Source organism: Sapajus apella, unplaced genomic scaffold, assembly GCF_009761245.1.
Source record: "Sapajus apella isolate SASKATOON/1434 unplaced genomic scaffold, GSC_monkey_1.0 scaffold13, whole genome shotgun sequence".
Taxonomy (NCBI): Eukaryota; Metazoa; Chordata; class Mammalia; order Primates; family Cebidae; genus Sapajus; species Sapajus apella.
In genome coordinates this window covers 26,897,834-26,909,191 of record NW_022436953.1, presented here as the reverse complement: position 1 = coordinate 26,909,191, position 11,358 = coordinate 26,897,834, and the positions used below count along the sequence as shown (strand labels likewise).

The window sequence follows — 11,358 nt, the reverse complement described above, 5'->3', positions numbered from 1 at the left end:
GTGATGATCACAATTAGGGAGGTGAGAACCACAACAATGAAGGTGAAAACTGCAATCAGGGTGGTGATAGCCATGGCAATGGAGGTGATGACCACAACCAGGGAAGTGATAACCACAATGAAGGAGGTGATGATCACAACCAGAAAGGTGATAACTACAACCAGGGAGATGATAGCCACAATCGGGGAAGATGTCACCATAACCAGGGAGGTGATAATCACAACCAAGGTGACAGCCACAACCCAGGGAGGTAATAGTCACAACTAAGGAAGGTATGTTAGTTCATTCTCCTGCTGCTGTGAAGAAATATCTGAGACTGGGTAGTTTATAAAAAAAAGAGTTTTAATGGACTCAAGAGTTCTGTGTGGCTGGGGAGGCCTTAGGAAACTTACCATAATGGCAGAAGGCACCTCTTCACAGGGCAGCAGGAGGGAGAATAAGTGCTGAGTGAAGGGGGAAGTCCCTTATAAAACCATCAGATCTTGTAAGAACTCACTATCATGAGAACAGCATGAGGCAAACCACCCCCATGGCTCAATTACCTCCCACTGGGTCCCTTTCATGACACATGGGGATTAGGGGAACTACAATTCAAGATGAGTTTTGGTGGGGAGCACAGCTAAACCCTATCAGCAAATATCTCAGTCCATTCATGCTACAATACTGTAAACTGAGTAGCTTATAAATAACAGAAATCTATTCAGAGTTCTGGAGGCTGGAATGTCCAATATTGAGGCACTGGCAGATCTAGGGTCTGGTGAGGGCTCACTCTGGTTCACAAAGGCACTGTCGTGCTGCATCCTCACGTGGTAGATGGGCAACAAGCTCCTTTGGGCCTCTTTTGTAAGGACACTAATCACTTCCTGGAGGGCCCAGCCTTTCATGCATTAGGCATTAGATTTCAGCCTGTGGATTTTGGGGGACACAAACATTTGGAGGATACCAAGACGTGATAGCCACAACAAAAATGGTGCTGAATGTACAGGGCCAGGTGGGGGCAATGGCCAGGGCTTTATTCCTAGCGGGGGTGATGACAGAGCAGTTGCTGGAAGAAAATAGGCATTATCCAAGGGAGAGGGATACAGGAGGGTGTTCTGGGCAGAGGCGATAGCAGCTGGGGTGTGTGGAATGTGGGGGTGCTTGGGGGGCTGTGGAGGAAAGCAAGAGGTGTCTATCTTCTCAGGAGTTCTGGCCTTTCAGAGCATTGCCATCAATGCTTGGAGCCTTTAATTTACTTTGTTTTTCAGTTGATGAAAGTTGTGAATGAAATGTGTCCCAATATCACCAGAATTTACAACATTGGAAAAAGCCACCAGGGCCTGAAGCTGTATGCTGTGGAGATCTCTGATCATCCTGGAGAGCATGAAGTCGGTGAGAGGGGCCCCGCTGGGATGCTTGGCCCCTTCGTCTTTGGTACCCATGTAAATAGTTAGGAGACTGTTCACCCTATGAGAAGATTCATGTCACGGGGCATCAGCTATCCACACCTCAGCTCTGTCATGTAGACAGATTCTTCGCAGGTTGGTTCTGTGAACCACTCATCTTATGATATGGACTATAGAATTATTTACACTGGAAATACCCATCTTTTCTCCAAATGGAGCATATTTTATTCTCCGTTGTTCACCTCTGAGACCAACCACAATAGCCAAAGAAGAAAGTGGCTGAGATGGGCAGGACAGAATTTCCTCCTCCTTCAGGATTCCCTGATCGTTAATGACTCAAATTAGAGCAGCTTCTCCCCCTTCTTAAAAAAAACTCAATTCTACTTTGAGGTTTTCAGCCATTTCCCATTCAGTTGCTTCCCAACCTGCCCCTCTACAGGTCAGATGGGCTTCTCTGATTTTCTTTGTGGTAAATCTGGGAGCTCTTTAGAAATCTGCTGATATTTAGGTGCAAAGATTTGTCTGATTTACTCAGCTTTAACGTTCATCAAGATCTCAGGAGTTCCTCTCACGAGTTTATTTTAAATGGCAAAAACTTTATCTGCTGGTAAAATCACATTTCCTTAAAAGTAGCAGCTTCGCCAGTGAGGAAGGGAGGTGTGTTGTCAGCTGGTGCCCAGCACTAACACATGCCAGGCCTTAGTCCTTTCTGGCTGCTGTTACAAAATCTCAGAGGTTGGGGAATTTCTAAACAACAGAAATTTATTGCTCACAGTTCTGGAGGCTGGGAAGTCCAAAGTCAAGGCACAGGGTGATTCAGTGCCTAGTGAGGGTTGTTTCTCTTAAGACCCCTTCTTATCTTACATGGCAGGGGCAGAAGGTCAAAAGTCCCCGGTTAGTTCTCTGGAGCCCTTTTATAAGAGCAGTAATCTCTTCATCACCTCTTGAAGGCACCACCTCTTTTATTTTTTTCTCTTTTTGAGACAAGGTCTCACTCCATCTCCCAGGCTGGAGTGCAATGGCACAATCTTGGCGCATTACAACCTCTGCCTTTCAGGCTCAATCCTCCCACCTCAGCCTCCCGAGTAGCTGGGATTACAGGTGTGCATCACCATGCCCAGATAGTTTTTTTTTTGGTAGAGTCAAGGTTTCACATGTTGCCCAGGCTGGTCTCGAACTCCTGTACTCAAGCCATCTTCCCACCTCGGCCTCCCAAAGTGCCGGGATTATAAATGTGAGCCGCTGCACTCAGCCGGCTCCTTCTCTTTTTTATTTATTTTTTTTTTTGAGACGGAGTTTCACTCTTGCTACCCAGGCTGGAGTGCAATGGCACGATCTCGGCTCACCGCAACCTCCGCCTCCTGGGTTCAGGCAATTCTCCTGCCTCAGCCTCCTGAGTAGCTGGGATTACAGGCACGCACCACCATGCCCAGCTAATTTTTTGTATTTTTAGTAGAGACGGGGTTTCACCATGTTCACCAGGATGGTCTCGATCTCTTGACCTCGTGATCCACCCGCCTCGGCCTCCCACAGTGCTGGGATTACAGGCTTGAGCCACCGCGCCCGGCCAGCTCCTTCTCTTAATACTCACACTGGATTTTAAGTTCCAACATATGAATTTTGGGAGGATACATATGTTAAACCATAGCACCCTAAGATTTCAAAAGCAGAGCTTTGAAAGAGAATATACCTAAAGAAAGCCCCACTCTGCACTGTGTCACTGCTGATTTGCCCTGATGGACTACTTTCTGCTTATATTCATTTGTCTTTGTTAAACTTAATAGGAAGTTATTTTAAGAAAAATAATTACATCCCAAAAGAGAGGACTGATTGCTATGGCTTGTGCTCAATTTGTAAATGTTAAGCTGGAAGCACTGTGTTATTTGATCTGTTCTTGGTAAATAAAAATGGACATTATTACCCTGTGACAGGCGTCATGTCAGACTTTTCTACACATTTTCTTACATACCTGACTCTCTGGGAATAAGACAGTTGTCCTGATGTCAATTTAGAGGTTTAATTGAAAGAACAAATAGGGCTAAAATGGTAAGCTTATATTATTCAAGACTTTCCCCTCTAACACAATGCGATAAGCACCGTTTGGCCCTAAGTGTTTCAACATGAACCTGTGCTTCTGTCTTTGAGTAAAGGTGAGCCTGAGTTCCACTACATCGCGGGGGCCCACGGAAATGAGGTGCTGGGCCGGGAGCTGCTGCTGCTGCTGGTGCAGTTTCTGTGCCAGGAATACTTGGCCCGGAATGCACGCATCGTCCGCCTTGTGGAGGAGACGCGGATTCACATCCTCCCCTCTCTCAACCCCGATGGCTACGAGAAGGCATACGAAGGGGTAATGGCCCTGGCCCATCTCACCCAGTGCGACGTGGGCAGCCAGGCCCCAGCTCCAGAGTATGCCTGGTCCTAGGGTTATGCAAAATTCCACCTTACGAGCTTTATTCATTTATTTATTTTTGAGTCAGAGTCTCCCTCTGTTGCCCAGGCTGGAGTACAGTGGCACGATCTCAGCTTACTATAACCTCTACCCCCAGGGTTCAAGCGAGTCTCCTGCCTCAGCCTCCTGAGTAGCTGGGATTACAGGCACCTGCCACCATGCCCAGCTAATTTTTGTATTTTTAGTAGAGAGGAGGTTGTCCAGGCTGGTCTCGAACTCCTGACCTCAGGTAATCTGCCAGCCTTGGCTTCCCCAAGTGCTGGATTATAGGCATGAGCCACCGTGCCCAGCCACATGAGTTTTATTTTTGAGTGTCGCTGAGGCAAGGAAGCCCACAAGGTTTGTCAAAGGTACAAAGCAGGCATTGAAAATGATGATGGCCTTGAGAGGTGGACGTGCTGACGAACGGGAGGAAGTGAAGATGAACAGCAATATTGCTATATATACAATGATAATGGAGTCCAGCGGTAACACTTTTGTTGGCTGAGCACTTAATCATGGCATGTGTTAGCCTTGATTATTAACTTAAATTTTCTCATCAGTCCTCTGAGGATAGTTGTTTTCTTATTATGATATAATTTTTATATTTTATTTTCCAATTATGATATAGAATGTATATAGGTTATAGGTGTGCAAAGAATATGCATATGTACAGAATTATGTATAAAGAGAACAGAGTATAGTTAGTATTATGTTGTGTTGTGTATCAATAGTGATATATCACAATACCTGGGATTAAAACTGGAAATTATATTAAAGCAATAGTACCTATCAAATGCAAACTTTACAATACAGAAATGTGGTTGCATTTATTAGTGCAGATATAGTCAGTTAGGAATTTGCATTGCTAAATAGTAAGCCAGAATCATGGGCAGGCAGGGAGAATGCAATATTATGATGGCTGTTGATATTGCAGTGATGAGTTCCTTGCTACTCAGAGGTTCAGCTGGCCAGTATAGAAGACAAGAAGGTGGGGGTGGAAGAAGGAACCTAATGCTTTTTAAGCACTTCCATGTGGCAGGAGTGGTTCTCTGCATTCCCTCTTTAGAGTCATTGGTGAACTATTACCCACCATATATTAATAGGAGGTTTTTCAATATTCTCCTTTAGATGCCATCTTTGGGTCAAAGGGCATCCTGAGGCTTAGAGACACTCCGCAAGGGGAAGCGGAGATGGATGCATCTCGTATGGTAGAGGGTCCGGGCTGTCCTGCAGCCTGTGCATTCTTCACTCTCTGACTTGTCTCCAGGGCTCGGAGCTGGGAGGCTGGTCCCTGGGACGCTGGACCCACGATGGAATTGACATCAACAACAACTTTCCTGATTTAAACACGCTGCTCTGGGAGGCAGAGGACCGACAGAACGTCCCCAGGAAAGTTCCCAATCACTATATTGCAATCCCTGAATGGTTTCTGTCAGAAAATGCCACGGTGAGTCAAAATACCCTTCATCTGTAAAGCAGCAAAAGGCCAGGCTTAACCCCCGTTGATATTTGCAGAGGATGTAACATTTAAGAAATTTTTGTTTCATGTTTTCTCCAAAAGCAGGGAAATGTGCTAGGTAATAACTACCTTTTAGGTAGATATTTGAGGAGATTCTTCATAGAAGAGAAATCATTTAGTTGTATCCCTCTCTCTCTCTCTCTCTCTCTCTTTCTCTTTCTCTCTCTGAGATGGAATCTTGCTTTGCGGCCAGGCTGGAGTGCAGTGGCATGCCCTCAGCTCACGGCAATCTCTACTTCCCAGACTTAAGCAATTCTTCTGCCTCAGCCTCCTGAGTTACTGGGACTGCAGGTGCTCACCATCCCACCTGGCTAATTTTTGTATTTTTAGGAGAGATGGGATTTCACCATGTTGGCCAGGATGGTCTCGATCTCCCGACCTCGTGATCTGCCCACCTTGGCCTCCCAAAGTGCTGGGAGAGGCATGAGCCACAGCAACTGGCCTTAATTAAATTTCTTTTTTTTTTTTTTTTTTTGAGACAGAGTTTCACTCTTGTTACCCAGGCTGGAGTGCAATGGCTCGATTTCGGCTCACCGCAACCTCCGCCTCCTGGGTTCAGGCAATTCTCCTGCCTCAGCCTCCTGAGTAGCTGGGATTACAGGCACGTGCCACCATGCCCAGCTAATGTTTTGTAGTTTTAGTAGAGACGGGGTTTCACCGTGTTGACCAGGATGGTCTCGATCTCTTGACCTTGTGATCCACCTGCCTCGGCCTCCCAAAGTGCTGGGATTACAGGCGTGAGCCACCGCGCCCGGCCTCTTAATTAAATTTCTTAACAAGCACACGGAGCTTGAAAACCAAAACAGTCTGTCCTGAGTTGCATGTTTCTTACTACCTTTATTATCTTTCTCATTGTCAGTTACATTACTAGGAAATTACCCTTAGCCATCACTGATTGCTTGATAGATCTTATTTTTATTTTAGTACATCCCCTTGGGTTTACTACATGTGGTGTTTCTCTGGAAAGAAAAATGAAATTAGATGAGAAATATTTCCCAAATTTCTTAGGTCTTGTTTTACAAAGAGTGTATTGTAGAAGAAATAATTCTCCCACACCTCTTACTGTCTTTCCTGGCCATCATAGTTGACCTTCTTACCCTTATTTTTTGATCGTAAACATCCTTCAAGAATTCTGCCTTTATTGCTATGTAAGCTCGTGTTAGATTCAGCTGCAGCAATAGAAAAATCAAAATAGTGCCTTAACAAGGTAGAAGTTTCTTTCTTTCCTCACATAAAAGTACCTTGGAAATGAACAATACAGCCAAGTAGAAACCTGGTAATTATCAGAAACCCAGGATTCATCTCTCTCTCTGTCTCTACCATGTCAACATGTGACACTCATCTTTAAGGTCATAATCCAGGGTGGCAGCTGGTGCCCTAGATGTCAAGTCTGTGAAGGAACAGGAGAGAAAGGGCTTGGGAAAAGAAAAAAAAAAGTTCTCTCAGATAATTCAATTTCCTATAAGCAGTTCTGCATAATAATTCTGCTGAACTCTCATTGGCCAGAACTCCGTTGCACATGGTATCAACCACTGCAAGAAAGGCTGGGAAATGCTATATTTTAGACAAGCATATTGCAAACTCTCAGAACAAAACAAAACAAACCACGATTGGACTTCTCTTATTGTAGATTCAAGGGAGCTGAATAGAGGACAGGAGCTCTCCCTTGGCATTCTAGCCCCCAGCACAGCACATGTGGGTACCACTTACTGGAGAAGGAGCAGCAGGGTGGGTTCCTTTAGTGGCTCACAGTACAGAGTCATCCAGGCCCTCATGAAGTGAGCAGTGGGGTGATGAAGACAGACAGTGGCAGTGCTACTTGCTTCAGCTAGGATATCCAAGGGTGCCGATGAGAGAAGGAGAATGGGGAGGCCCCTGAGTCTTCTGTGTTCTAAATCTGCTCTCATGTTTCCCACAGAACCTGTTTTCAATTTTTGTTGTTGTTGTTCATTTGTTTGTTTGTTTTTTCACCTAACATCCTAATGACACCTGGCAAAATTGAGAATTCAAGCTATGTTATACTTTGGAAACACTTAGATCAAAAGTGGAATTTTGTTGCCAGCTTTCTTAGCCACCAGGCTATAAGAGCTAAGTAATTCTTTTAGCACAACTGTACAGAGTCTCCGGATGTTCAGTCTTTGCTTTTAGACTAGAATTTAGTTTTTCGAGCTTGTCTAGAACTACAAGGAGAATTATACAATTCCATTATCACCAATGCTTTTCTCAATCGTGGATAGATTAGATACATAAGAAATCAGCAAAGATAAAGATTTGAATGACAAGGCTAACAGGCTTGACATTAGGGACCTATAAGAATTCTATAACCAATGATTAGAGAATATTCTTCTCAATAATCCTGTAACATTTTAAAAAATTGATGATAAACTGGGCTTATAAGGGAAATCTCAACAAATTGCAGAGAATAGATGTCAGACAGACTTTGGTGTAGTCTCACAACCATACGATTAAACTAGAAGACTGTAATAGGATTAAGGAAAACATTGTGTATATAGAAAATAAAAAAACTTCTAAAGAATGGGTCAAAGAAAAAAATACTGGCAACTAACAAATAATTAGAACTGAATAATAATGAAAATATTACATATTAAAATTTGTGGATTACAGCAAAAAATAGTGCTTTAGGGAAATTTATAACTTTAAGTTATTATATTGCAAAGGAAGGATGAAAGTTAACTAATTTAAGAAGCTAGCAAAATAAATAAATAACAGAAGAAACCCAAAGAAAGAGATTAATTAAAAATCAAGGGCATTGGGAGGCTGAGGCAGGTGGAACACCTGAGGTCAGGAGTTCAAAACTAGCCTGGCCATCATGGTAAAACCCTGTTCCTACTAAGAATACAAAAATTAGCCAGGCGTGGTGATGTACAACTGTGGTCCTAGCTACTTGTGAGGCTGAGGAAGGAGGATCACTTGAGCCTGGGAGGTGGTGGTTGCAGTGAGCCAAGATTATGCCACTGCAGTCCAATCTGGGTGACAGAGTAAGATTCTGTCTCAAAAATAAAATAAAATAAATAAAAAACAAGGGCAAAATCAATGAAATGATAGAAAGCAAAGAAATAATATGAAGTGATTTGTCTATAGAAAGGTGTGTTTGATAAAATTTAACAATTACAATAATATCTCATAAAATTTTTGAATATAGCTTTCAGTGTGAGGAAGGCTATTTTAGGTAAGAAACAAATAGCGTTAATCATAAAAGATTAATAAATTTGACTACATGGAAATAAAAAAGTCTGTTCATCAAAAGATTTGAAAAACTGTAATAAGCTAAAAATTGGAAGAAGTTATTTGTAAATTATATGACTGAGAAAATTGGAAATTTAAAAGATGAAGAATAATAAATAAAAATATGAACAATTCGGTAGAAAAATGACACAAGGTAAGAAGAGGCAATTCATAGCAGAAGAAACAGAGTTATAAGCATGACAGAATGTTCTGCCTCACTAGTACGAAGGAAACACAGATGAGAGAACATTATACATCCATTGTTTGGCAAAAGTAAACAGTGCTCAGTGTTGGAGGAATCTGGGACAGTGGATCTCTTATGCATTGTGGATGAATATACACTGGCATAATGATTTTGGAAAATAATTTGGTTACCTTGTAAAGTAGAATATTTCTATATGCTATACCTTTGTTAGTTCCATTTCTGGTGATACATGCAAGATAAATTCCAACACATATGTACCAGAAGACAGTTCAAGAAAGTTCAAAGCCATACTGTTCATTATAACAAAAGATTGAAAATTACCAGTGCCCATCATCTAAGAATAGGTATTAATACATTAAATGACATCTACATATTGAAGTGAAAAAAGTCTAACAATAGCTTTATTCAACAACAGGATGAATCTGGAAACACAAAATTGAGGGGAAGGAAAGAAGAAATTGCAGAAGGCAACCAGCAGTATAGTTGTGCCCCTCCGCCCCTGCCTTTTTTTTTTTTTTTTTAGATAAAAAGCAAATAAAACCAAATATTTTCATGTATACACATATGGGATAAAACAAAAGAGAGAGAATGAGAATCACATCACTTAGGATCCAGTGGCTGCCTCTAAGTGGGCGGCAGGAGGGTGGATAGGTAGGATGGTGTAGGCACACAGAACAGAAATTGTTAGTGAGGTCTGGGGTTGGATGACGGGTTCACGGGTGTTTTTCATGTGGAAATCAATAACAGAAGGGGACCAAGCACAGACCAACAGTGATACTGTGTGATGAACTAAGCTCTCTCATTAGTCCAATCCAGGGCCCCTGATGTGTTTAAACAAAAACAACGAAACTTAGTGAATCCCAAGTCCATTTCATCCCTTACTCAATTTCCTATACTGCATGGTGAAATGATTTCTAATGTCTGTTCTTTGTCATTGTCAATTTTACCCTATTGAGATTATCGTCACAGGGATTAGCAATTTATGATGGATACTTGTTTCACCGATCAATGTTTGACCATATCAAACTTTCAAATTTTAGCCTTTAACCTTTCTTTCTTTTTTCTTTCCTTCCTTTCTTTCTCTTTCCTTTCTTTCTTTCTTTCTCTCTCTCTTTTTCTTTCTTTCTTTCTTTCTTTTCTTTTCTTTTCTTTTCTTTCTCTTTCTCTCTCTCTCTTTCTTTCTCTCTCTCTTTCCTTCCTCCCTCACTCCCTCTTCCCTCTCTCTCTCTCTCTTAAATTTTATTTTTAAACAGTGTCAAACATAGAGAATTAGGGAGGAAGCGGGCCAGGATTGCCAGGGAGCCATCTCAGCTCTGACACTCACCAGTTCCTGTTTCGTCCACATCTTCACTCACTTTCTCCTCCACCCCCAGATTACTGAAGCCAAACTCAGGCATCATAGCATTTCCTTTGTAAAGATTTCAGTATATATTTCTAAAAATAAAGGCACTCTTTTACAACCATAAGGTGTTACCATTATTATATCAAAATAAATTATTCCTTAATATGGCCAAGTATCTTGTCAGTGTTCACATTTCCTCTGTTATCATTCCCCCCTCCCCAAGGTTGTTTAAATCAAGAGCCAAAAAAAGCCCATTCGTTTTGACTGGTTTGTGAGTCTTTCTAAGTCTCCTTTATATTTTCCCAGAATTGATTTTGAAATTCTAAACTTTCCTAAGATTATTCCATAAAAGCACTGCTTTTTTGACTATGTCCCTGTATGACAGCTGGGGAGAGCAAGTCCTGCTCATTTAACTTGTCCATTTGGGGTGTTCACAGGTGGCTGCCGAGACCAGAGCAGTCATAGCCTGGATGGAAAAAATCCCTTTTGTGCTGGGCGGCAACCTGCAGGGCGGCGAGCTGGTGGTGGCGTACCCCTACGACCTGGTGCGGTCCCCCTGGAAGACGCAGGAACACACCCCCACCCCCGATGACCACGTGTTCCGCTGGCTGGCCTACTCCTACGCCTCCACGCACCGCCTCATGACCGACGCCCGGAGGAGGGTGTGCCACACGGAGGACTTCCAGAAGGAGGAGGGCACCGTCAATGGAGCTTCCTGGCACACCGTCGCCGGAAGTAAGCCTCCATTGGGGGCGAGCGGGGGCGGCACGGGAGGACGCTGCAGGGGTCCCCTCCCGGCCTCCTGGTGTCACTACTTCCCGAAGTGGCGGCTGCCACGGTGCGGCACCCAGGACGCGGCAGCACTTGCCAAAGCGCCGCACTCAGGCCCTCCTTCCATCCCGGCCTCAGTCTCATTTTCCAGCACACAAAGGAGGTAACTGGGGCTGGAGACCCAAATCTGCTCGGCAAGACAGGAAGAAAGGCACAGGGCCGGGGTCTCTGACTCCGCGGCCTGAGCTTCGCTTCCGAGCTATTCAGATTTGATAGGTTAGCGATGCGTAAAATTAGACTGAATGGCGATATTGGACCCCTCCCCCCAAAAAAGAAAAAACCAACCAGGGAAGAGGCGGAGAGCGTCCCCCTGCTGGTGCTGGAGCCTGCGATTTTCTTGTCTTACCTGAAAGAGCTGTTTTTTTGTTGTTTGTTTGTTTTTTGGTGGTTTTTTTTTTT

The 11,358-nt window shown here is 43.4% G+C and overlaps 1 protein-coding gene across 1 annotated transcript in view; it reads left to right on the top strand.

Moving 5' to 3' along the window:
• CPXM2 (carboxypeptidase X, M14 family member 2) overlaps nt 1-11,358 on the top strand; it is a 147,644-nt gene that overhangs the window by 120,408 nt on the left and 15,878 nt on the right. The window contains exons 8-11 of the mRNA XM_032281933.1: nt 1,248-1,371; nt 3,536-3,732; nt 5,084-5,263; nt 10,566-10,863. Of these exons, the coding sequence (XP_032137824.1) occupies nt 1,248-1,371; nt 3,536-3,732; nt 5,084-5,263; nt 10,566-10,863 (799 nt within the window). The remainder of the gene's footprint in view (nt 1-1,247; nt 1,372-3,535; nt 3,733-5,083; nt 5,264-10,565; nt 10,864-11,358) is intronic.